At 37.4% G+C, this 23,285-nt stretch overlaps 1 protein-coding gene across 2 annotated transcripts in view; it reads left to right on the top strand.

Moving 5' to 3' along the window:
- Nucleotides 1-23,285, top strand: part of fhdc1 (FH2 domain containing 1) — a 47,332-nt gene that overhangs the window by 5,372 nt on the left and 18,675 nt on the right. The window contains exons 1-3 of one of the 2 annotated variants that reach the window (XM_069188098.1): nt 10,088-10,152; nt 17,006-17,671; nt 19,341-19,402. In XM_069188098.1, the coding sequence (XP_069044199.1) occupies nt 17,210-17,671; nt 19,341-19,402 (524 nt within the window). In that variant the 5' untranslated portion in view covers nt 10,088-10,152; nt 17,006-17,209. Of the gene's footprint in view, nt 1-10,087; nt 10,153-17,005; nt 17,672-19,340; nt 19,403-23,285 lie in introns of those variants that run through there. The other variant, XM_069188091.1, reaches the window with a different exon arrangement.

The following is a 23,285-nucleotide window of genomic DNA, read 5'->3' as shown; positions in this document are numbered from 1 at the left end:
TATTCTCCTACGTCAGTCTTTTGCTAATGTCAATAGATTATTTCAGAAGCATTCATGGTCTCTGTTGTCACACATCAAAGCAAAGGAACAAGAAGGGTAAAAAAGGTATTTTTGTGATACTTTGTTTTCAGAATTATATAACTGAACAATGTGCTTTTTAGAAATTGCTGTCTGTTATTTAGGTTCTAGATGAATCCTAATATTAATAATAATCAGAAATATACAATAAGAAAAATCATTAGACATTTCCCCCCCAATGTTTAGACAAAAGAAATCTGTATTTACAGTTTCCCTCTGTATAAGTTAGATGACCAAAGACCTCCTGTTAAAAAAACAGTGACCATACAAGGATGCAATCAAAACGTAGGAGAATAAGACAATAGCATATCTCCTTACACAATGTGAAGAAAAAAAATGTGGAACTATACTTGGAACCAATTACTCTTGTATACTTGTTTGCTCAATGGCATCTGACTGGGTAATTGAAAATAGCTAGAGAAAAATTGAAAGTGATTTATTTCCACCCTTGTTGGCAATATTTTACTATTTTGTTTTAAAAAAGCACCTGGATCAGCAAAAACAGTCTCGGCTGTGTTCTGTAAAAGGTGCATGGAGCTGCAAACCTGCAGCTGAAAAGTAGGGTGTTTTGGAATATACCTAGAATACTGAGAACATCCTCATGAGATTACATAACCTGTAAGCAAGGAAGTGGATTCGTTGTCAAGGTGCTGTATTGCCTCAGAAGTCCTACAAAATATGGCTGAGCTGTGACACTCATGTTCTCAAGGTACTGAACATCCAGATTCTCAGCAGGCTTCCTCTTACAGAGCCTCTCTGTTGATGGTCCGTCTCTCGGCAGGAGAATGTCGGAGTGCAGGGATGCCTAGGACACCCGGAAGGGATTTTGCTTTTTGTTGTGCTGTTGATCTAATTCAAATAGGCTGGAAGCAAATTCCAAAGAACCCTGCTGTGCTCTTGAAGTTTGACGTATTAAGACTCATTTGTGCATGCTCAAACCACCCCTGTGCTTCACTTGGGTGTTAAAAACAAACTGCTTTTCTATTAGGAATCAGTAAGGCCGCTGGCCCCACACAGAGTATAGCTGAAAGTTTTAGTGTTCTTTCTGTCTTTAGCTGATCTGGGACATAAAAAAAGGGTATCTTGATCAGTGCAACATTCATTTGCTTCGTTGTGTGAACAAGGTAAAAGTACTATAAATGTAGCGGCAGGCTTCTGTAATTTGCAAAGAATGGTTAAACCTGCAATCATCTAGCAAACTTGAAATATTCTTTAATTCTTTTAAATATATCGGAGTCTACCACACATTTATACCCTCCCAGAAGGACCAACAACACGTCAACATGAGATACAATGTCAGAAATAACCATATCAGATTGAAAAGTTTTATTGCTTTATTAACTGTTGCATACAGATATCCGTTTCTCAACCTCTTACTTTCATTTATGTTTTCAGTCTTCACTGAGGTAAAACTAACAGTTCTTTGATTTTCATAAACTGAAAATGTTGTAACTTGGCATTCAAAAACCTCCTGAAATAAAAAAAAATAGTAATTTAATTTAAATAGTAATTTCCCCTAAGTGATCTTGAAACATGTTTTTTAACAAGAAAAGATAAAAGATGCTCTTGAGATTAACTAATCCCTCAGACCCCAGTTTCTTCAAGGCTTTAAAGTAAAGCAGAGTTTTCAGCTAGAAGAAGGATTTGATTGATTAAGAAAAGTCCTTACTTCAAAGATTTAAAGAAGATGTTCTAGAGACAGACAGAATTAAGAAATGAAAAGCAGTTGTTGTGGGACAATAGCCAATGAAAAGTATGAGATTAAATTTAAGAAGGTTTGTGAGGAATTGTGTTTAAGAAGAAGTAAGTGTAAAACAGAATAAAAGCTCATTTTATAAACATTGTGGGTAAATATGAGAAAAGTCCAAATAATCAGCGAATCTGTGCTCAATTTTAAAATGCTCTCATCTAATGAGTTTTCTAAAAGTAACAAATCTAGTCATAAGAGTTGATTTGAGTCCTAACCTAATAACATCCAAAAAAAGCATTTGGTCCTATACTGTACGTATTTTCAAAATTAAACTTAATGTACTATAAAGCTGCTGCTAATTGAGTTTACTGTTTTATAAAAGTAAATTCATATTTTAATAATCTATAAAATATATGTTTTGTATCATTTGTTTGTCCGTGGTCCCTATCTTCTCTATGAGAAGATTTCATATTTATTTAGTTTGGGCCCAGCTAACCTGCACATCAGTCTGTCTGACAAAACCAGCAGGCATGTGCCTGTGCCACACTCCAGTTGCAGCCTGGGAAATGGGGTTTGATTGTCAGCTCGGGCTGAATCCTGCTGTCACCCCCCTCCAGCACAAGGCACTGATTCACCTGCTGCTGCCCATCGCACGTCAGCACGCACTTTCTTTTCGTTTCATTCCTCAGGAAATTCTTGTCAACATGCTGATGTGCTCTTCAAGTGTCAAAACAGGAAAGTGTTAAAAGTAACCCGAAGAAAAATGGGGTCAGTGGGAAGTGGGATGACAGATCCAGCTATAATTGTGTAGAGTGTCTCTGTTGGTTATTAAAGGAATGAAACTACATCGGAATCCCAAGACAGCCGCCTGAACAAAATTCAGCTCATTTTTCAAATCAGAAGAAATGCCCTTATAATTGAGGAACTGTCCCTTTCTTTTTAGTGATTTTTAGTCCTTTAACCCTTTACTTTTTTCCTCACTTCCAATGTATGTGTAAAACTGATTGTAAAAAGAACTGTTTATCCTTTTTTTGAAGCATTCTGGCAATACTTCTACCATCCTGGAGAAATGTATCAACTCCATCTACAGTATGTATGCTTGAATCTACAGGAATTTTGGTTATTTAGTTATGAATAGACCTGCTCTATTACAGTATATATCAATCACAATTTTGTAAAGAAAACTGCCCCTACATCCTGCATCAGTGCTGATTATTATCAAAACATTAGTATCATTCTACAAAGTTCTCATTTAGTATAGTTTTGTCGATAACTCAACAATGTTGCTGACTTTTCAGTAAGGCAATGCGTGTCACAAAGCGTAGTACTGGACCCTGTGCAGACGGTATATTCCGGAAGTGAGTGGAGTAGGACAACGGGGAGGAGACGACAAGGATCGGGAGGGGTTGACAGACAGGGGGGCGTGACGATGGTGAACTGGTGCTTGGGGGGTGTAGCCAGGGCGAACAAGTCCAAGGAGTCCAGGGGGAGAAATTCGGGGTGAAGTCCAAAGGTCCACGACCAGCTAATCCAAACGAGACAGGACAAAACAGAGTTAAAAGCCGGAACGGGATCCGGTACAGGGATGGGGAATAAAAATGAGATGAGGAGGCCAGGCGCTTTCAGCCCCGGACTCAGCAAGGTCAGGACGCCGATAGGAGGCCTATGCCCTCAAGCCAGGGACGTAGGGCGACTTGATGGTAGGCGGGCCTTCGGGTGTCCGTTTTCCAATGCAGAGCCGGGAGTAGTGAGAGTGCCGGGCTTAAATAAGGAGGGCAGGATTGGAGGCAGGTGCACCTAATCAACTAAAATGTGAAAGAGCCAGAGCGCCCTTAAGAGGAGGGATTACGATCGTGTTTGTGCTATTATGTTTTAAAGGTTCAAAAACATACTGCAATTGGAATCTTGTGACTTTTATGGCAGTAAGAAAATAATTTAATCCCTCATTACTTTTTTGTCCACCAGTTTTATGGTTGAAAAAAACCTACCCAGAGACTCTTGAGTAAAAAACATTTAAAACACCATTTTATAAAATGGAATTTAGACTTTGAGTTTAATGAACTACAGCATCCTTAATGTACTGTAAGGCACTGAAATAAGGTAATAAGCAATTACTTTAACATTTGTCAATTCCTATTCTACCTTTTAGACAATTTTTGCTGTAATTTTCCATGTGTTATATAGTTTCAGCTGTTTTGATTTGAAGTATTCACAGCAAAGAATGGTTTGAAATTAGCATGTTCTCCTTAAACATGATCATTTACATTGTAAGTGTGGAATGTAGCAGGAAAATTATTGCTATGTACTGTAAAAAGAACGATAGTGATTAATTCATCCATTATGGAGGCTATTAATATTAAACTGTAGATTAAATGTTTAATGACTGGTTTAGAGTAATGTAATTCAGATACCTTGGTTTAACTTGTTTTCAGAATGTGAAGTTTTATCTTTTTCTTAGAAAGAGCTGACTTGCATGATATCCTGCCATTGTTTCAGAGAGTGGTGCGCAATAAATGTGCATAGAGATGTATTTTAACTTGGCAATAACTTGGTGAAAAATGCCAATATGATGTTACTGAAAGCCATTATACAGACATACAGTACCTATATATGAACCTCTGGCCTGAAGTTCACAAGTGTAGTTAAAATCACACAACAAAGCCTCAAGTACAATAAAAATAAATCTGAAGGTTGGATATTGACCTGATTATCTTCTGGAAACCTTTCTCCATGCTGAGCTGCTCAGTAATAATTAGCCATGCATTCAAATACAAGTTTCCAAGTGTTTATAAATTCAATATGACTCCATTCTAACCTGTCTCTAAACGCCATCCCTTAGTCTAAAAGTGCAGCAAAGTCTTAATAAGCAAGCTGAGAACACAATGGATGGAATTTTGATTGGTGACTCAGAAACAGGAGAGTATGGTTAAAAGCAAGACTGAGTGCAGGAACTAAAGGCAAGTAAGAAAAGAAGTTAAATCACAGGAGTCAATCTGGCTCTAGCAGTTAAGAGCTCATGAATATCAAAATGAAAGGAAAAAAAACAATCTGGCCCTCTGAGATCACTGCACTACTCTAGAATATGTGTTTTCTATCAGTAACCTTGTACTATACATAATCTGTGGATTACCTAATTTATAAACCTCATAGTGTTGCCCTTTCACCAAATATTTGTATGCATCACGTGTATAGTGAAAAAAGTGTACTTTAAGTTAAATTAAGTTACCCTAAAGCAATTCTATTTTAAGAGTTTCACCTTTAAATTAAGGTTACAATGATATTGGGAAGAAAATAAAAACAAGACAAGCTTCATTAAAAAATAAATATTGAACCAGACTGGTTGAAGTATCTCACTCCTGTGCTGTGGTGACTGGTCGACAGTAGATCAAACTGACTTTGAACCATCTTGTTTAGGAAATTAATTCCGTTCTCTCTGACTTCAGTGTGATTCAGTGTGTTTATCCCATGCTAGCTGCTGTGAGGGTGTTATTTTAGGCAGTTCAGAACTGTTTGCTAACAAAATATGAGAATAGAACAGGGATGTCCACTAATAAAATGTGTTTACAACACTGTCCTGAACATTCATAAATCCATTGTCTGTTCTTCCTATTGCTAGTAACTATTTCATTGCCAGCAGCAGGCTGTCAGTGATTAGTAGTGATTTTTATTTCCCTTTATTTTATGTCTTTGTATTTACCCTTAAACACGTTTTTCCTCCTCAAAAGGATCTGAAATTTTCATGAGAGCATGTGGAGTAACTTGAACCATATAAAATATATTATGCATGACTTTGAAAACTTTCATGTTCTAGTAATAATAGCACTTTGTTTGAAACCGGAGCTATTCAGTTTCTCCACAGGACCTTTATTGAAAAAAGCACTTTTCTTTTCAGGTTTTACTTGCTCAAGGGTTATTTTATGAGCAGTTTTGAAAGGTACGGTGTGTATTTTGTGTATTGAAAATGGACTGAAAGTAATGTTCCTTATACCATTGTACAAGACGTGGTAAAGAGAAAATTGACGAGTGGAGAGTGAGGAAAACCTGAACTATACAAAGTGTTCTCTCCAAGTATATATATAATATTTGTTTAGCCAAATAATTAGTATTTGTAATTATGATTGAATAATATGAATAATAAGTACAGTGTAGTAAATATTTTATTTTTGGTAATCCCATTGGAACATATTAGAGCAAATCCATACTTTTTGTTCAAAACAGTGATTTCAAATAGCCATACAATACATATTGGAACACATACGCTAAGTAAAGGTAAAGGTGAAGGTCAGTATTTAGTTGCTTATCCTCCTGACATCATAAGTGCATGGAGTCTTTAACCTGTGTAGCCACCATACTCTTTGTATAATCATTTCTGCTGCTTTGCTGCAACCATGTTAATTTCTTGTCTTACCAACATAGTTTTGAATTCTGTTTTATTTTATTCAGCATGTACAATTCGTGTTCGATTGGATTTACATCTGGTGATTGGTTTGGGCAGCCTTGTACAGGGTGCATTCTGACGTGCGCCTGTTGCTTGCCAGAATTGTCTCCAGCTCTCCTGCGACCCTGAATTACATTAAGCTCTTAGAAAATGGGTGAACGAATGGTGGCATAGGCAGCTTGTTTGGGTCATTGTCATGCTGCATGATGTAGCATCACCCAATAAGTATTGAGCTACCCAGCCATGTTGTTAAAACCATGTTGTTACTCTTGTATCTTTCAAGAAACAGCTGGATGTGATTAACAGCTACTGACTACCAAATGGGTAGAATGGCCTCCTCTCATCTGTAACCTTTCTTATGTTCTTTTAAGAAGAATCATAAGCAGGATTTTTTTTTTTATGAACTTCAGAATTCATTTTCCTGTTGCTAAATCATCAGTTAAGATGAGAGAGTCAAACACAGAGGTGACATGAATAGCCAGTCCATGACATTTCCTCCAGCAGGCTTCACAGATTAGGTAGTGTTCTTTTAGAATAATTTTTACTTTTAGAATTTATATCACTGTTTGTTTTCCAACCTCCCATTTCAGATGAGCTTAAGTTTTGGGACAAATTAACTTGAAGTAAATTAAATTAATACAATTTAATTGTACTTAACAAAAAAATAAAAATAACTTTGTGATTCGTTGCAAATCCTTTGCACGCAATAAATGCAACAAGCCTGTGGCCTACTGACATCACTAAACTCTTATTTTGGTCATTTGAGTTGCTTTGTCAAGCCATTGTCAGTTTTCAGTTGCTGTCTGTTTTGGGGGGTTTCTGACTTCAGTCTCATTTTCAGCAAGTAAAATACTTGATCAATTGGATTTAAATCAGGAGAATGACTTGGCCAGTCTAGGATTTTCCACTTTTTTCTTCTGATGAACTCCTTGGTTGCGTGGACAGTGTGCTTTGGGTCATTGTCTTGCTGAATGATGAAGTGCCAGCCAGTTTCTTGTACATAGGCAGACGAGATATTTCTGTACACTTCACCTGAAATGGGGGGATTAAACACAAAACAAGCATATGGCAAAACATATAAGAATAGAAAACCCAGAAATAAAAGGTGGGGTCCTGCACTTATGCCTCATAATCACATTTTCATCTTAAATCCAGATTGCTTGCGTTTCCAGCAAAACTAGGAATTTTGACTTCACTGTCCTGATACCTATGGATGGCACTGTACAGTACATTCATTGCTTCCAGTGCTTCCAGAACACATAAAAGAAACAATAAATGTTCTGTCCAAACTTAAATTTTCTCATGACCTTTGTTATAACCTAAAATACATAACTGTCTTATAGCTCCTTGTGGACTGTAGATGGGGTCATGATTATTGTAGAACTCTCTCTAAAACCACCTTTGTCAGCTACCACTGATGAGTGCTGCAGCTTTATTTTAGTACTTTGAAAGAACTGTATTGTATTCCAATGATTTCATTGAAAAATGTGTCCAGTATTATATGCGATATATTGGTCCAAAATGTACCGAATATAAAACCCCTTTCAGTTTCAGCAAACAAATATACCATCTGTAATGAAGTTATTAAGACCTCCCAAAGTTTCTGTATGACCTTTTTTTTAGCATGGTCAAAAGCAATAGTATGCGTTTCAATATTTGTTTTTTTATCTGTGAATTCTGTCCATGCAAATTGCCTGCTTATACTGCACACTAAGTACATGTGCCTTAAATGTGAGTTTTTATAGAATGAAGAGAATCAATTTGCATCTACAAATCTTAGATACAAATTAGCAGAGCTCTTCCTCGTGTTTCTGAGAGTTCGGTTGCATCAGGGAATGACTCACGTTGTTTGCTCACAATCACCATGCAGGACATGTCTTTTGCTCGATCCATGAACCTGAAGCAAGTGTGTCTGATTAGAATATGCTCCCTGAAACATCCAGATTCTGGCACCCAGAACATTATAGGGCCGAAATGTAAATTACCCCTCAATTCAACCCTTATAAGGAAAACTGAATATAAGAGACTTCAAACCACAGACATATTGTATATCATAATAAAGGTGTGAGACCAGTCAAAATCCTATCATGCATGACTGTAGCAAGTGAGCAAATACACCCTTATGGCCTATACATTGACAGGTTTGGGATTTATTGTGCAAATTGTCAGCATCTGTAGGTTTTGTTCTGTTCAATACAGCTTTCAAGTTGCTTTTGGGAAACTCAGTGTATTGAACCATTCTGCCAAAAAGATTTATCACTTGTGACCTTAATCACACACATCATTGTGATCTTAATTCTTTAATTAATTGGTCCTTTCTGCATACTAGAAGATATGTCAATTGTTCGGATTAATTTACAGATCTTTAATTGGAAAAACACCTTTCTGTTTTAAGAATTTATTGCAGTTCTCTACACTTTGTATCAGCCTGACCTCACAAGAGCAGCTACTGATTTTAGAAACTACAGTAGTTACTAACAGGCTTTATTGCTAAAAAGTGACTGGAACAATTTGAAGAGTGAGTTGAAACTATCCTCCTTCATCTCCATTTTTTATTTCTTATTTTTAAAACTGTAAGCATCTTGTCCAGGTTGTAAATGAGTGGATATTATTATATCCTGCATCAGGGTCAGAATTTTTTTAACATACCTTTGTTAACCATCTTCTCTCTGAAGAGATAGGTCTTGCTTTTTGCCTTTGAATCTGGTTTCGGGCTCTGAAGGAAAAGTCTTCCGGAAGATTAAAAGATTTCATTATCAGCTCTGATTGTCAGCCTGTTTAGCTCAATCATCTTTTTGTCATGCAACCCTGAAACAATAGATGACTGTTACAGTACAGCACAGATCACTTTTGCAGACAACTGAAACAATACTCCAAGGCTGTAGGATTTTCAAAATCTTTGTAGAATTTTGTAGCTCTGGAGCATTGTGAGCTATGTTGGATGGCATGCATGTGTGCTGAAATACATACTGTATATACAATTGTTATCCATGTATTAAATAGGACTAACAGCACCTAGGAAATACAGTATGTTTATCGAGTGTCATGGTAAACTTGGCTTAACCCACTTGGCTGAGGGTTTGACATGAGTGAGGAGTGACCCTAAACTCTATCATATTTTTGTATGTACTGTATATAGGTTTGGAACTTTATAAATAAAATCATAAAAAGGCACCAGTGGGCTTTTGCAGCCCTGCGCATAGTTGCAGCAGTCAGATGCAGCTCTTGAGTTTGCAACGTCACCCCTTCACTTAGGATTCCCTCAGCTCTAAACAATTACGCTGCTCCTGCTCATTTTTAGATGGTGTACGAAATACGTATTCACTGCGCGTTTGAGATTTGTTTTTCTCTTAGAGCAGCACAAAACAAAGTTCTCCAGTACCTAATTTGTTTTCACTGATCTGAAAAATTGCTTTATATATTGACCCAGCACCCTAAACAGTGGTTTCTGTTAATAGTTAAAAGAGGTTTCAGAGACAGGTGGATATAATGGGCCTTTTTCAGTGTCAGGATTTTTTTATTCCATGCACACTTGGCATAAAGACATGGCTGTGATTTATTTGAAAAAAATGTGGATATGTGAAACACAGAAGTTAACTCAATAAGAAATAAATGCAGTTGCCTGTTTGTCTGGGTGGTTGTAGAGCTGTATAATTTAAGTTCTTTAATGATTTGCCCTATCGAACCTGAAAATGCAGCAGTGTGCCAGATGGCCATGTTCCAGCCGTAACTGATTGCTCTAGTGTGTATAAATGAGCTGATCTTTAGCATCTGATCTTTGTATTGGAATCTAGTTTGTGTGCAATATTGAAACCCTTTACTGCGCAACAGTAAAAATGAACTTCCCCTTCCTGCTCACTGAACCTGTGCTGCTGCAGGAGGGAGCTGCTTCAGTGAAGAACATGGACTGTGATAAGGACCTACGCCTGGAGCCAGAAAGTTGCAGGTATAAGCAAATAAAACCGTGTCGTTAGAAATGTATGTGACCTGAATCGACAAAGCAGAATGTTTCTCCAGAGGTTTCTTTTTTAAATGTGGTATAAAAATGCTGTATAAAAATAACCAGGGATTCTGAAGACTACAGGTTTCTTTGTTAACTACCATGCAGTAATGCTCTCCCAATTTGTCTTTATGTTAGATTTTTATACACTTGACTTGTTCCAGGAATCAACTAGAGGCCTGGATGTGAAACATTTAGTGAAGGAGATTAGCCCTAGACTAATGTGCAAATGTCTAGGCTATTATTGAATATTGTACCAATTATCTATAATTGCTGCTATTTGCATATAACCTGTATAAATAGACTTTCAGAACACTCAAGGTTAAATGGAAATTTTCTCAGCAATGTATCTGTTTAAGTAGGATAGTTTTGACACACTCATTGAGCCTTAATGTGTTGTGTCAAAAACAGTTACAGCCTTAGAGCCTAAAAGCTTGGGCTTAAGTTTGTAATATGTTTGAATTTTGATTTCTGATCTCCAATGTTCACAGTGCATGAGAAAAAAAACGATTCTGTAAACTGATAATCTGATGATCTTACAAAGTATGTAATAAGCCTTTTCCTCAGAATATAAAAGCACTTTTGTCCTTAAAGCTTCTTAATTCTTAATTAAGATTAATTCTTAAATCATTTTTTATGGAATGTTCCCAGCTCTAAAACTGCATACTAGTTCAGTATTTACTGTTTCTATTGTAGCAGAGAACACATTGTGTTAGATGAAGAATTAGTATTTTTAGGTTATTAAATTGATCCAGGAAGTAATTTATTCAATACCAATATGATTGAAATTCTAGGTCACTGGTTGTTTTTTCCCACACATTCACTTTTTAAGTGGGAGTCTTTCAGAACATAAACTTCTGTGTGCAGAACATACAGAATGCGCAGGGCTGATAAATCTGCTGTGAAATTACTGTGTTTACTATACTTTTTATTATGTGAGTACAATTACTTTAGCCTGCTACTTCTTGTAAATGCATTTAACGTTTGTCACCTGCAGGACTTGTTAATCAAGTATAGCTTTGAGTACGTTAATACATTTATTACGTGATATAAACTACAGATAAGCTTCAGGGTTTTCATGGAAGGTCAGAATTACATTATGATTTCTAGCACCAAGGTGGGGACAGAAAGTCCTGACTTCAGTTATCAAAGATAAGTCATTTTATAGGTTGAATTGGACTTTAGTATGAGAACTGCAGTGCTTACAATAACACCAGGAAGTAAAAGGAGCAAACGAATGGAAAGTACTGTATGTAGGCCAAGTACATGAGTGCTTGCAGAGCAATTTCTCGTGGACAGTCTCATTCCATTTGTATGAGCTCTCCATCATGCTCCTTCTACAGTATATCACACTATATCCAGTTCACATGTAATTGCTATGGCTTGTATAGAGGGGAATTTGCAAAATATAACTGGTAACACTCAGTATTCATTTTATACGGTTTTCAGAACTGGTTGTAAAAGCAACAGAAACAATATCTAAGGTACTCATATTGGATTATACAGCTGGAAATTTTGCCTGAATGAAAGTGTACTTATGAAAATTTTATATTACGACATTGGTATGCCCACATCACACAAATAATTGTCTTCCATGAACCACTATGGGATCTACAGATGCTGAGCAGGTGTTGTCTTGAAAGGTACAGTGTCTGGTTTTGTAATGCAATATCCAGTCATACAAAGCTCTCTTAATTTCCACATTCTGACACCTTAAGCTTCAAAGTGACAGGCTTTTTTCCAGATATTCTTTGTCTACCTGGTTTGGTCAAACATCTTTAAGTTCAATTAACACGAGTTGGAATCGATCTTACATTTCTTCATATTTGCTTTTACAGTGTGTTCCGCTCTGGCGAGATTGCATTGGCTAAAGTGGGAGAAGAGAACCTTCTCTGGGGGCCTGGGGTCTGTCATCCATACTACATGACTAAACCAACTGAGCTGGTGGTGGATGACCATTGCTTGTAGTTTTTGGTGCCTACGTGGGAGAGAAAACTCATGTTGGTGCATCCTGACACTTAATTGTTGACAAAACCTCTGAAAACAACAGTCGGAGGTGATTCATCTCCAGTCCTTTTATGTGTCAATCATTTGTTGTCCACTTTTCAGCTTTTCAACAGTAAAGTTAGGAAAGATGACTGAATGTTAGCCCATGAGTATGCTGTTGGACGTCACAATCTTCAAAGTCTCGCTTACTCAGGTGACCAAAGCCTGCCCTTTCAGTCTTTGTTTATTAATCTTCCTGTTTTAGAATCTGCAAATCTGTCTCACTTAATAATTTATACAAGAATGCAGGTAGTGGATTTAAATGTGTTGGGACTTAGATATGTCATAAAGGCATTGCATCAAAACCATAAATGCATAGCACAAAGTTCTTTTCTCTTCTGAATAGTAGCACAAGGGAAGGTAATAAGGAAAATTATATACCATTGTATATTAAAGGAAGTTTTAGAGAAAGTATCTTGTTATTTTTAGACTTTGGTGTTAGAATTGAAGCAGCTTTCTATTATCCTGTATAACTGGTGTTTGTGGTAGTTTGTGGTAGTTGTTCTAATGTATGCTCAGGACTTTAGCTGCTGAACTTTTTTCTTATTCATTTCAATGTGTGCTTTAAAACCTGCATTTCCTTTGTTGTATAAATACAGAGCAGTGAAAAACACAGATCTAATTCTCTGGGCAGGAGTAGCATAGCATAATGTTCCTTTGTTTTCAAGTTTCTGGGATGAAGTCAGGCATTTTTTAATTGAATTACTTTACTTTCATTTCTTGTCTGTTTGATTTTTCTCATTCATATTTCTCATGCATTTTTTTCATTCCTGCCTGTACTGTCAGGTTGAGTAAGAGTGTTGCAGATGTTTTTGATAAGATATTAATTCAGTCTTCATATCCACCAGTGAAAGAAGCAACACACAGGAAATTCATACACTTCTGTTTATTTGCAAAAGATGACATTGGGCTCTGTAAAGGCTGCTTGATGTTAGTTGCAATAACATAGCACTGATTATAGAAAGTCTTGATAAAAAAGGTTTTCTGAGAACTGTATTCAGTCCATGTATTTGCATTTTCGAGAAAATTGTGTTAGGGTAAACAGATGATGATTTTCTGTTAGTAAAAAATAAACAGATGTAAGCAGTGTTCCACCCTACCATTCATAATTTAACATTCTTTGCATTAAAATACATTTCATTATTTTGAAGTAAAAAATTAAAAAGCACAGGATCCAATGATGTCATGTACAGCAGACAGAAATTGCTGCTTGTAGCTTAGAACATTGGATGTCTCAAACATTTAGCAGTGTTTATTTCAGAATCACTGAATATACGGTGTATTTTGAGTTTCTGTTTTCTCGGATTGGAATGTAAGACTTTGTTACTGTGTATTGCAGCTGCTGTTCTTGCAGTGAAGAGTTTTAGTCTAAAATACAACAGAAAACATATAGAAGAAAAAGTGAAATTTAACCTGAAGCTTTGTTGACAAGATTATGCTTGATATATTTTTATACTGTAAGACCCTGTAGGGCTGACAAATGTGAAATAATGTGAGCTTCCTGCAATACCAAATATCTGTGGTTTAAAATGTTCAAAGGCCAACATTTACATTTCCTCCGCTTTTACACAGCTCATACACTGCTGTAATTATAGTAACAACAATGGTAACTACGTTATAGGATGAAAGGATCAGAGCAGTGTTTTATGAAAAACAAGCTGTGGAACAGAAAAGTCACCTTGCAGAACAATAGCAAGAATGATCTCTCCGTACATAAGAGATAAAAGTTTCTCACAGCACAATGAAAAACTTCAGCTGGCTTAATCCCTGAGAGTAGAGTCTTGAGCTGCCTGTGAATGGATATCCAGACATCTTGAAGTTAACAAGCACTGAAACACCCCAGGATATGAGCGTGACGGGGGGCACTACCTATGGATTACAGTGCTGCTTGTAATCCCATCACAGGAAGTAGCCTGATGAGCCCATCGTGTGAGGAAAGCAGCAGGAACATTAATTAGATAGAGGGAGATGTGTCCAGAAACAGGCATTCATGGGAGAGAGATCAAACACAGAGCACCTGCAGTTATGCTCTGCTCATTGAAACAGTGCAATTTATACACACATGGACCATAGAGAATAAATTGAGAGGCAGAGCACCTTATCAAAGGGAGGGATTTAGAAAGGTTACTAATGCGTGTAACTAAAGCTGGTAACATGAGTGCAGTAAAACATGCTGGGAAGCCGTATGGAGAACCACAGAGGGAGATGAGAGATTTCCCCCAGTTTAGAAAAACAACTGTTTTAACAGTGATCATTACATCTGTAGAAAACTGTGCATTTGATGTTCGTACATAATTGTTGCAGTTAATATGCAACATGTTCAGACTCTTGCTGCACGGTTTTCTAATAAACTTGAACTAATATCTTATAGCCTTCAACTCTGATGGCCTTTTTGTATATGTATCTAACTCATCTAGAAATGTGTTAAGAATGGTTTGTGCTGAGTTCTTAATAAAGTGCATCTGGATAGATCTGAAAAAAAATTGTGAAGTCAAAATTCCCCAAGTTTCTCAATAACAAGCATGTGGCAGTCCCCTAGCCTGCCTATATTTCTTATCTCTATGCCTGAGATTTCTTTGAAAAGCTGAAAATATCTATATTTAATTGAATGTTGGCATAGAGGAATTTCTCAATGTTCGGTTAAACTCCACGAGCTCCACCTTTGCATCTGTGGACAGACCAGGTCCCTACTGGGAAGAACATCTGATGCTCTAGGTATGTGTGGCCTAGTTCCTTTTTAGAATTATTTATATTTTTAATAACTCTGTCACTATAGAATTCATTAACCTGTTCATTGTAATTACTTCATTGTTATATGGAATAGTGCAGTATTCTACACATGTAATACTTCATAGAAATGTACAGTGCTTTACAGGACTTTTTGAAATTTAAAACACCTATTGGGGAATTAAAATATATATTTAAGCCACTCTGATTAAGTCCTCTTAGACTTAATCACAATTTTTCCTTCCTCTTCCTTGACAGCTTTAAAAAGCTGCACATATATCTGAACCAAACTGAAGCTAATTCTGTGTGTGCTTTTGTAGTAAAAATGTTAGAATGTATGCACAGAGCTGAGGTGCAGATATAATTCTAGGTATACAGTATATGTGGATATCTGCAGATTCAACATTGACAAGTCTTTTCTAGAAAATAAGGATACAAAGTGATGTAGAAGACAAGGACAGTATATAGTTAAATAGGTAACTGAAGATTTTAACTCTTTTCATTTTGGGGCGTTTAACCGGAGCTGTCTTCCCTTCTGGTGCCGAATTTCAGCCGCAGCAGACTAACAGTGGTATTCTTCTTTATAGAGAAGTGTAACTGCAGATTCTGGAGTCCAGAATGAAAAGCTGTTTTCATGAGCAGTCATTAAAAATTAAATGCGATGGGGCTGACAGTCGAGGGCTCCTGGCCACCTGCAGTGGGGTTGTACATGTAAAGCCTATCATGGTGTATTCTGCTTTAAATAAATAAAAGGCTGTGGGATCAGGTGAATTGGAAGCTAACGTACAGTAAGTAATGTGATTGCCATGGAAGTCTTTAGTGAGCCGGTCTCTGTAGGGTGTGTCCAGGACCTGCTAGCTATTTAATCCTTTGTTTGAACAACAAAGGACTATCATCTGACAAGGTCCATGGTAGCATTTTCAAAACAGACTTTTTTGTTTCTAACCTAAAAAAGTGAGTCTTTTAATATTAAAAAAATAAATAAAATGATAATTTTTATGTTTATAATATGCTCCCCATCGCAAAGTAGCAAACAAAATCACATTTTAGCATCTCACAGCCTTTTTTAAACCTTGCCCAATGAAAAGGTCAGTTAAGACGTCTGTATTCGGTGTCACGGGAGTTATATTGATTTGAAAAAATAACTTGTTAAGTTTGCTCCAGGTATGGAAAGACTGCTGAATGATTGCTGCTTAAAGGTCCTTTAAAGATGCACAAATGAGAGGATATAGGCATAAAAATAATTTCTTGCATTGAGACAAGTTCTTCATTGTGAGGCTCAGGAGATCCATTATTGTCAAATGTAAATGATAATTGTGTTTTTTAGTAAAAATACAAATTATTGTACCAAAGAAGACTGCTGTCTCTAGTTATGGACTGCCCAGGCTCTAATTTAAGTAACTAAAAATGATGTCCTTCGGTGGACATAGAAATACATCTGAAAAAATACATACTGTATAAGCTTGATAGCAAAGAAGCAAATATATTATCTGTGATATAATTTTTTGCCTGTACTGTCGACCAACCTAAAAAAGCAGTAGCATAGACTGCTTCTTTCTGAATTGAATAACAGTATTGTTTGAGCCTGAGTTAACCTGTGTGACCTAGAAATTGTGAAAATTTCAAAACAGAATCAGGTTGTTATACCTGATTAATTCATTAATGAGGTTAATGTCTCATTACATCAATGCAGTTTCTTGGAAAATGTAATTAAAAAAATACATGATTTTTGTACAGTATAATTTGTATGTATATGTATATAGATATATATATATGCTCACATTCTTCAATGCTCACACCTGAAGAAGGCTCCACGACCGAAACGTTATGTTCTCTTTCTTCTTTTTTTCAGCATGGAATAAACCTATTACTTGTTCCTTTGCAGCCTACGCATACTGACGCAGCTACCCACCTGAACTACTATGTATATAGATGTATGCTTTGATCAAAATGTGCCAAGAGAAACATTAGGAATGTATTTATGTATTTTTGTAATACATGTATTTTTGTTCATCTGTTTCTGCAGCTCAGATGGTGCAAGCCAATACCAAAGGGGAGCTGGTTACAAGACCACTTCTGTGAGCAGTGCTGGTAATGTGGAGATGAAGAAGCACTTATTTGTTGAATACCATGATCACATTGTAAAGACGGTTTCGAGTGCCTTCACCCCCTTCCCCTTTCCTCTCACCCCTGACCCTGTTCCCTCCCCACTGCAGTAGTGGCTGATGTAATGCATGTTATGAATAGCTTGTCCCTGGTCAATGAGAAAGAAGGCCACCATGGTGACACCCCTGATGTTGGATTAATGCCTGGACACCCTCCTGTGACCACATCGATCTCCGAGTCTACCCCAGGAGCGCCACCACCACCCCCTCCCCCCGCGCCACCCCCCCCGCCTCCACTCGGCAACCTCCCCCCCCCGCCTCCACCCCCCCCCCATGAGGGGAGCCCTGCTCATGGCCTGCGCAAGAAGAGACGCGTGCGGAGCTTCTTCTGGAAAACCATCCCCGAAGAGAAGGTGCGCGGCAAACCCAACATCTGGACTTTGGCGGCCCGGCAGCAGCAGTACCAGATCGATGTCAGGACCATCGAGGAGCTGTTTGGGCAGCAGGAGGAGGCCCGGTCCACAGCGGCCAGGGATGGCCACACTGCAGGCAGCTCCAGGACGGCCTTCATGGAGCCCAAGGAGGAGGTGAGAAACGAGGCAGGCAGTGCAGAGGGCACTCATGGAAGTGAGGCCAGTGCAAGACTTTCTCTGACAGTAAGGCAGTCCAGGTATTGGGTTTTTAGCTTGTGTTTGGCAGGTTGTCTGATAATGTAGCCTTTTTTGAAGTATGGAAGATCATACTTCTTTTAATATTTCAGTGTACACAAAAATAAAAGCCCTTTCAGCACCTATTTCAAGGAAAATGTACTTGGCTAAATTTAGGGACGCTCTTACTCATATATTCCAATGTAAACAAAAACAAAACCCCTTTTTTATTCCTATTGCAAGCACAGCATGATGGGCTGGGCTGAATTTTGTTTGTTCCTAGGCTGCTATTTAGCATATGTTTGCATCAGAACAACCTCCTTTGATTGTGCAGCTATCGTCTGACTGGTAGAAGCAAGGTGAAGCTGGTATCATTTTGTGACTCTCCAGCTTCCTGGAAGGACATTCTAATGAGTCACCTTTCAACGTCATCTTAAAGCTCTCCTGAGTATACAAGGCTGCCATGGCTGTGACTTAGCAGGGATGGAAACTAACTCTTAATTCTGCTGTGATTCAAGAGGCTTTTTTTACCACTTCTGATGCCTTGATATATTCTAATTATATTACTGAGGAAACAAATTATGGTTGACGAACAAAACAAATGTGTTGAATCTGTGTATGTTGTGGAAGGCTGTGTCACTTGTCCCCTACCTTTCTGTTCTGTTCACAGTGGGGACTAGAAATGATAGTGGTGTTTGCATGATATTTACATAGACTTATAAGGTTTGTAGAACAGGTCTCCCCACGACCACCACCAGTGTGCAGCCCCACCTGGGTGATGCAACAGCAGCCATAGTGCACCTGTACACTCACCACACATCAGCTATCAATGGGGAGGAGAAAAGAATAATGAAGCCAGTCCTTAGGTGGGGATTACTGGGAGGCCATGATAAATAAAGGCCTTATCAAGAAACGCCCTGGGATTTTTAATGACCACAGAGAGTCAGGACCTCAGTTTTACATTTTATCCAAAGGACAGCTCCTTTTACAGTGTACAGTATAGCCATTTGTATTGGGGCATTAGGACCCACATAGACCACAGGATGAGCGCCCCCCTGCTGGCCCCACTAACTTTCAGCAGCAACTTTAGTTTTTCCCAGGAGGTCTCACATCCAGGTACTGACCAGGCTCACATCTGCTTAGCTTCAGTGGATTGACAGTTGTGAGTTCCAGGGTGATATTGTATTCGGACTTTCTTTTGTCTGCACCACATGAACACTTTCAACTTTTAAAACAAGACAAGTCCTTTCTTGGACATTGCAATTGTTAATGATGTATCATGTGTGTGTGCCCCTTATAGAATTCCATCTCATTCTCTGACACAATACATCACCAATAAAACCTGTTCTGCATTCACAAATGTAGGAATGGCCATGATCCAGTTTCACTGAATACTGACTATTGACTCTCTGTCAGAAAAGGAAAAACTGCTTAATTAACCGTATCAAAATCCCTTAAATCTGTCTAGATAGTCTGCATGGCTATTAGCCACAGTGTTGACAATAAATTCTTACTGAAAAAAGTGCTGCAGAAAACACTTCTTTCTTGAAACAGGAAGGTAAAACAATTAATATCTCTGTTTTAAACATAAACAAAATTCTTTTTTTAGGTCAGTATTCTGGACTCCAAGAGAAGCATGAATGTGGGCATTTTCCTCAAACAGTTAAAAAAGTAAGTTTTCCTACGCACATTCCGATGAGCATATAAAATCAAGATCAAAAGAATAAAAACACACAACATGGCTGTAAAACCTTAGTGCAAATTACTCTTGCAGAGTGGTCTGAATAGATATACTGTACATGGAAAGATGCACTGCAGACTCAGCTCATGAATAGTTTGCATGATGGTTCAACAGTGAGAATACTCTGGAGTACCTTCAGCAAATTCTGTTTGTGTAGTGGGTTTCAAAAGAAATATTATTGTTTTGCACGACTCCACCCTTGTTCAGTTAACTTGAAAAACACCGGTAGTAGTATCTCTTTTATTCCGTCTTCTTTTGGTTGGCCTAAGAACTGTGTAACATTGTAACAATGACTGTTGGACATTAGGTGTGCTTTCTGGTGTGTCTACCTTTCAAATATCTATTTGTTGACTGGGGAATTGTGTGAATTGGGGTTTACTGTGAGTTAGGAATGAACAGTATCTTAACAGCAGAAATAAAATGTTAATCAGTCCCAAAGCAGCCTACTTTCAAATTTACAATTCTTTTATGGGGACCTAGCTGGATAAAAAGTCAGGCAACCGAAATAAAAGACAAAGTGTTTTCCAGTGTATACATTTATAAATTCACAACAACTAGCAGCAATATTTCAGTTCAATTGCAAGAAAAAATGATAAAGTTGATGTATGTTTTTTTGCTGATGTTAAAGTATTTCTGTTGAAGCTTGGCTCATTTAATTTCATTTTCTCTGTTTCCAGCTATTTTATATTCATGTGATAAATTACTTACTGGCTTTTTAGAATTCAGATTGTCAACTAATAAAGTTACTCTATTGATATTTGAGGGCAGTCATACAAACCTATCTTAGCGTTGGAGCTGGGACAGGCATCTTTTCTTGGCAGATGTGCCTAACTCATTTATAAAATTGTGGATCAGACAGATCCATGACCAGCAAGGCAGAGGTGTGGAGTAGCTCTTAGCACTCCAGACTTGAGACTGGAGCACCATGAGCTCACATCCTAGACAAGAAGGTGCTGTTGTACAGTATATATACATGCAGCTTATATATACAAATATGTATTTTATAGAATAGATAATCACATTATAAATGACTGTTTTTAATTGACTGAGCTAATTGAAGAATTAAATTATAAAAAAACTTTATGCACTTTTTCACTACATTCTGGTGTCTGTGTCTCAAGGTTTTTTTGCTGAAGAAAACCTGAAACAATGTCTTCTTAGCTGGGAGTTGTTAATCCTGTCTGCGGAAAGGATCGCTGGGTGACAGCTCTGGTGACAAATTGGTCTGTCAAACATTGATCAGCGTAGGAGTGGTATGAACCTGTCTCATTCTCCATTATTCAGCAGTATTCGGTCAGAAAGGATTTGATGATATATTGGTATCATAACTGAGGTTTAGCTCTTCCATAGCCATGTTTATACCATGACCTTTATTCAGGGCATTAAAGATAAAAAACAATGTACGTAATCAATAATAAGCAAAACAGTATCATAACAGGGGAATGAAGTGTCTCCTGGTGAAGACAAGGTGGATAAAATTGGGTTTATTCTCACCTGACTGACACAAGAAACCTTTATTATACACCTTCCAAAAAAAGCTGCACATTCTGCCGATAGAGAATATTAACTCCTAATTAAAAAATCAGCACAGTAGCTGACATCCTAACATAAGAAGTTCAAAAAGGAATGTCAGCTTGTGTAGGGTTCAAAGGAACAAGTAAAGGTTTATTCCATGCTGTAAAGAAAAGAGACATAGCCTGAAGAGGGCTCCACAGCTGAAAAGGTCGTGTCTCTTTTCTTTTCAGCATGGAATAAACCTTTACTTGTTGCTTTGTATCCTAACATAAGCCTACAATACTGTACTGATACAGTGTCATTGTCTCACCTCTGATGTTCTCAGTGGACGGAGAGGTGATGGATGGACCGATGAGATTTTTCAATGCATGCAGTTATAGCCCGTATGGTACAGGTTCCTTTTTCTCACAGAGAAAGAACGTTGTGTGCTTTTGCTTTGTGTGCTGTATGTGTGCATTCTGACACACGTTTGCTTAGGATTCTTTCACTTCTCTGATAGGGACAAAGGATCATTCGTAATTAGTCTAGTCTTGGACTTTTGTCGGGCTCCTATTTCTCTTTTTTGATTTGAATAGATAGTAAATGTATGGGCACAGAAAATGTAATCGCTTATGGCGATGTTTGTCAAATGGGCTGTTTGTACTGGGTGGAACTCCCAGCCTCACAACGGTAAATAAGTTTTGTGATATTAAAGTTTTGTAATCACTTGCATAATACAAACTAAACACGAATAGTATCTTACTTAAATACTGTAATAAGAACTTGCAAAAAATACATGTTTTACATTAAATACAGTGACATAATGTACAATGTACTACTTCTTGCAAATTGATTATACTTGAAACACTCAATAGTAGTCACATGGTCACTGTGAGTTTTGGATCAACAATGTAGCATAAAAAAACAAATCAGGTCAGTGTTGCTCCTTTCTTCCCTGTTTGATCTGAAGCATGATTTTAGTCCTATTTCTTTATAAAGGCTACACTCATTAACTGTTTTCACATTGGTCCTCAATGAAACAAAAATTACAGTGCGTGTTTTTTAATACAGTATAAGACAGTCGAGTTCACTGTAGTGCAGTTTGTCATTGGACATTTGCATTTTGACTGGAGGTGGGTATTATCCTGGTCTCAGAGCAGGTTTGCGTAGTAATCAACTATTTACATAACATTCACATGAGGTTTTTTACAAACATGCACTGAAGCTGGAAAATTGTTTCATGAGCCTTGAGTGTAAGTCCAAAGAGCAGATTTTCTTTCCATATCTAACTTTGTGAGTCCTTAATAGTCAGGACCGCCATTAACAGCAACAGAAACTCCTCCAAGAAATATTTCAGATAGTTATGGATTTAAGGAACAGCTACAATTGTGAATTAGCAGTATTCTTAGTACCCATTCTAAGATATTCTAATTCTAACTACTGTTGTACTATGATGAGCTGGTAATAGGAGCCATTAAGCCTAGTTTTGACATAATAACACCGTATTATTTGTTATTTTTCTTAACTGATTAACTCTACCAAATTATCTGATGCATTTTTTCATTTAGCGAGCAAGCAACAGATTTGTTGGAACCCTATCATTATTTGGCTAATTATTTTGCTCTGGTGCATTTTTCTAACACCTATGAAATCCAGCCCAAATGTGATTTGTCAGGTTTGTAAAAAGCTTCTGGGAAATTGTATTAGAGTGAAAATGAAGCCGCAGGTCACATGCTTTTGTCTCTATATTGAAATTTACACACATTTTCAAGACTTTTCTGAAAGTGGACATTATAAAGGTTTGAAACTTAGTGGGCCATGCCGTGTCATGTCCATGACACAATTTTATTCATGTCAAGATGCCATCCCAGAACTGGTGACAAACACTTGAACGTTTCTGAAGAAACTGTTACTTAGAATGAATTGAAACATGGTATATACAGTGAAGATTGTGTCATCAGATAATTTTGTTACACAGTGTGGGTCTCATATCATAGGATTTAAGGAATTTCAGAGTTTTAAAATTTTTACTGAAACCAGTGAAAGCAAAGCACTGATGCTCAGTGTTAACTCCTCTCCAAGATTTAGTCTTGTCCAGGACAGATTGGTGGGTCACATGGTTTATTCGATTGGAATGAATCTATTTCATATACCGTACATCAACTAGAACAGTTCTGTTGCAAAGTCTTTCCACTTGCGCTGCACATATCTGTACAAATGTTGCAACATATCTTCAGTAGAATTTTTAAGCTTGTGAATGATCCCATAGATATAGCAGCCTGTGGGAATTATAGTTCACAACTGAATACAGTTTATTGG

Source organism: Lepisosteus oculatus, chromosome 1, assembly GCF_040954835.1.
Source record: "Lepisosteus oculatus isolate fLepOcu1 chromosome 1, fLepOcu1.hap2, whole genome shotgun sequence".
NCBI lineage: Eukaryota > Metazoa > Chordata > Actinopteri > Semionotiformes > Lepisosteidae > Lepisosteus > Lepisosteus oculatus.
This window is presented reverse-complemented; position numbering and strand designations above follow the sequence as displayed.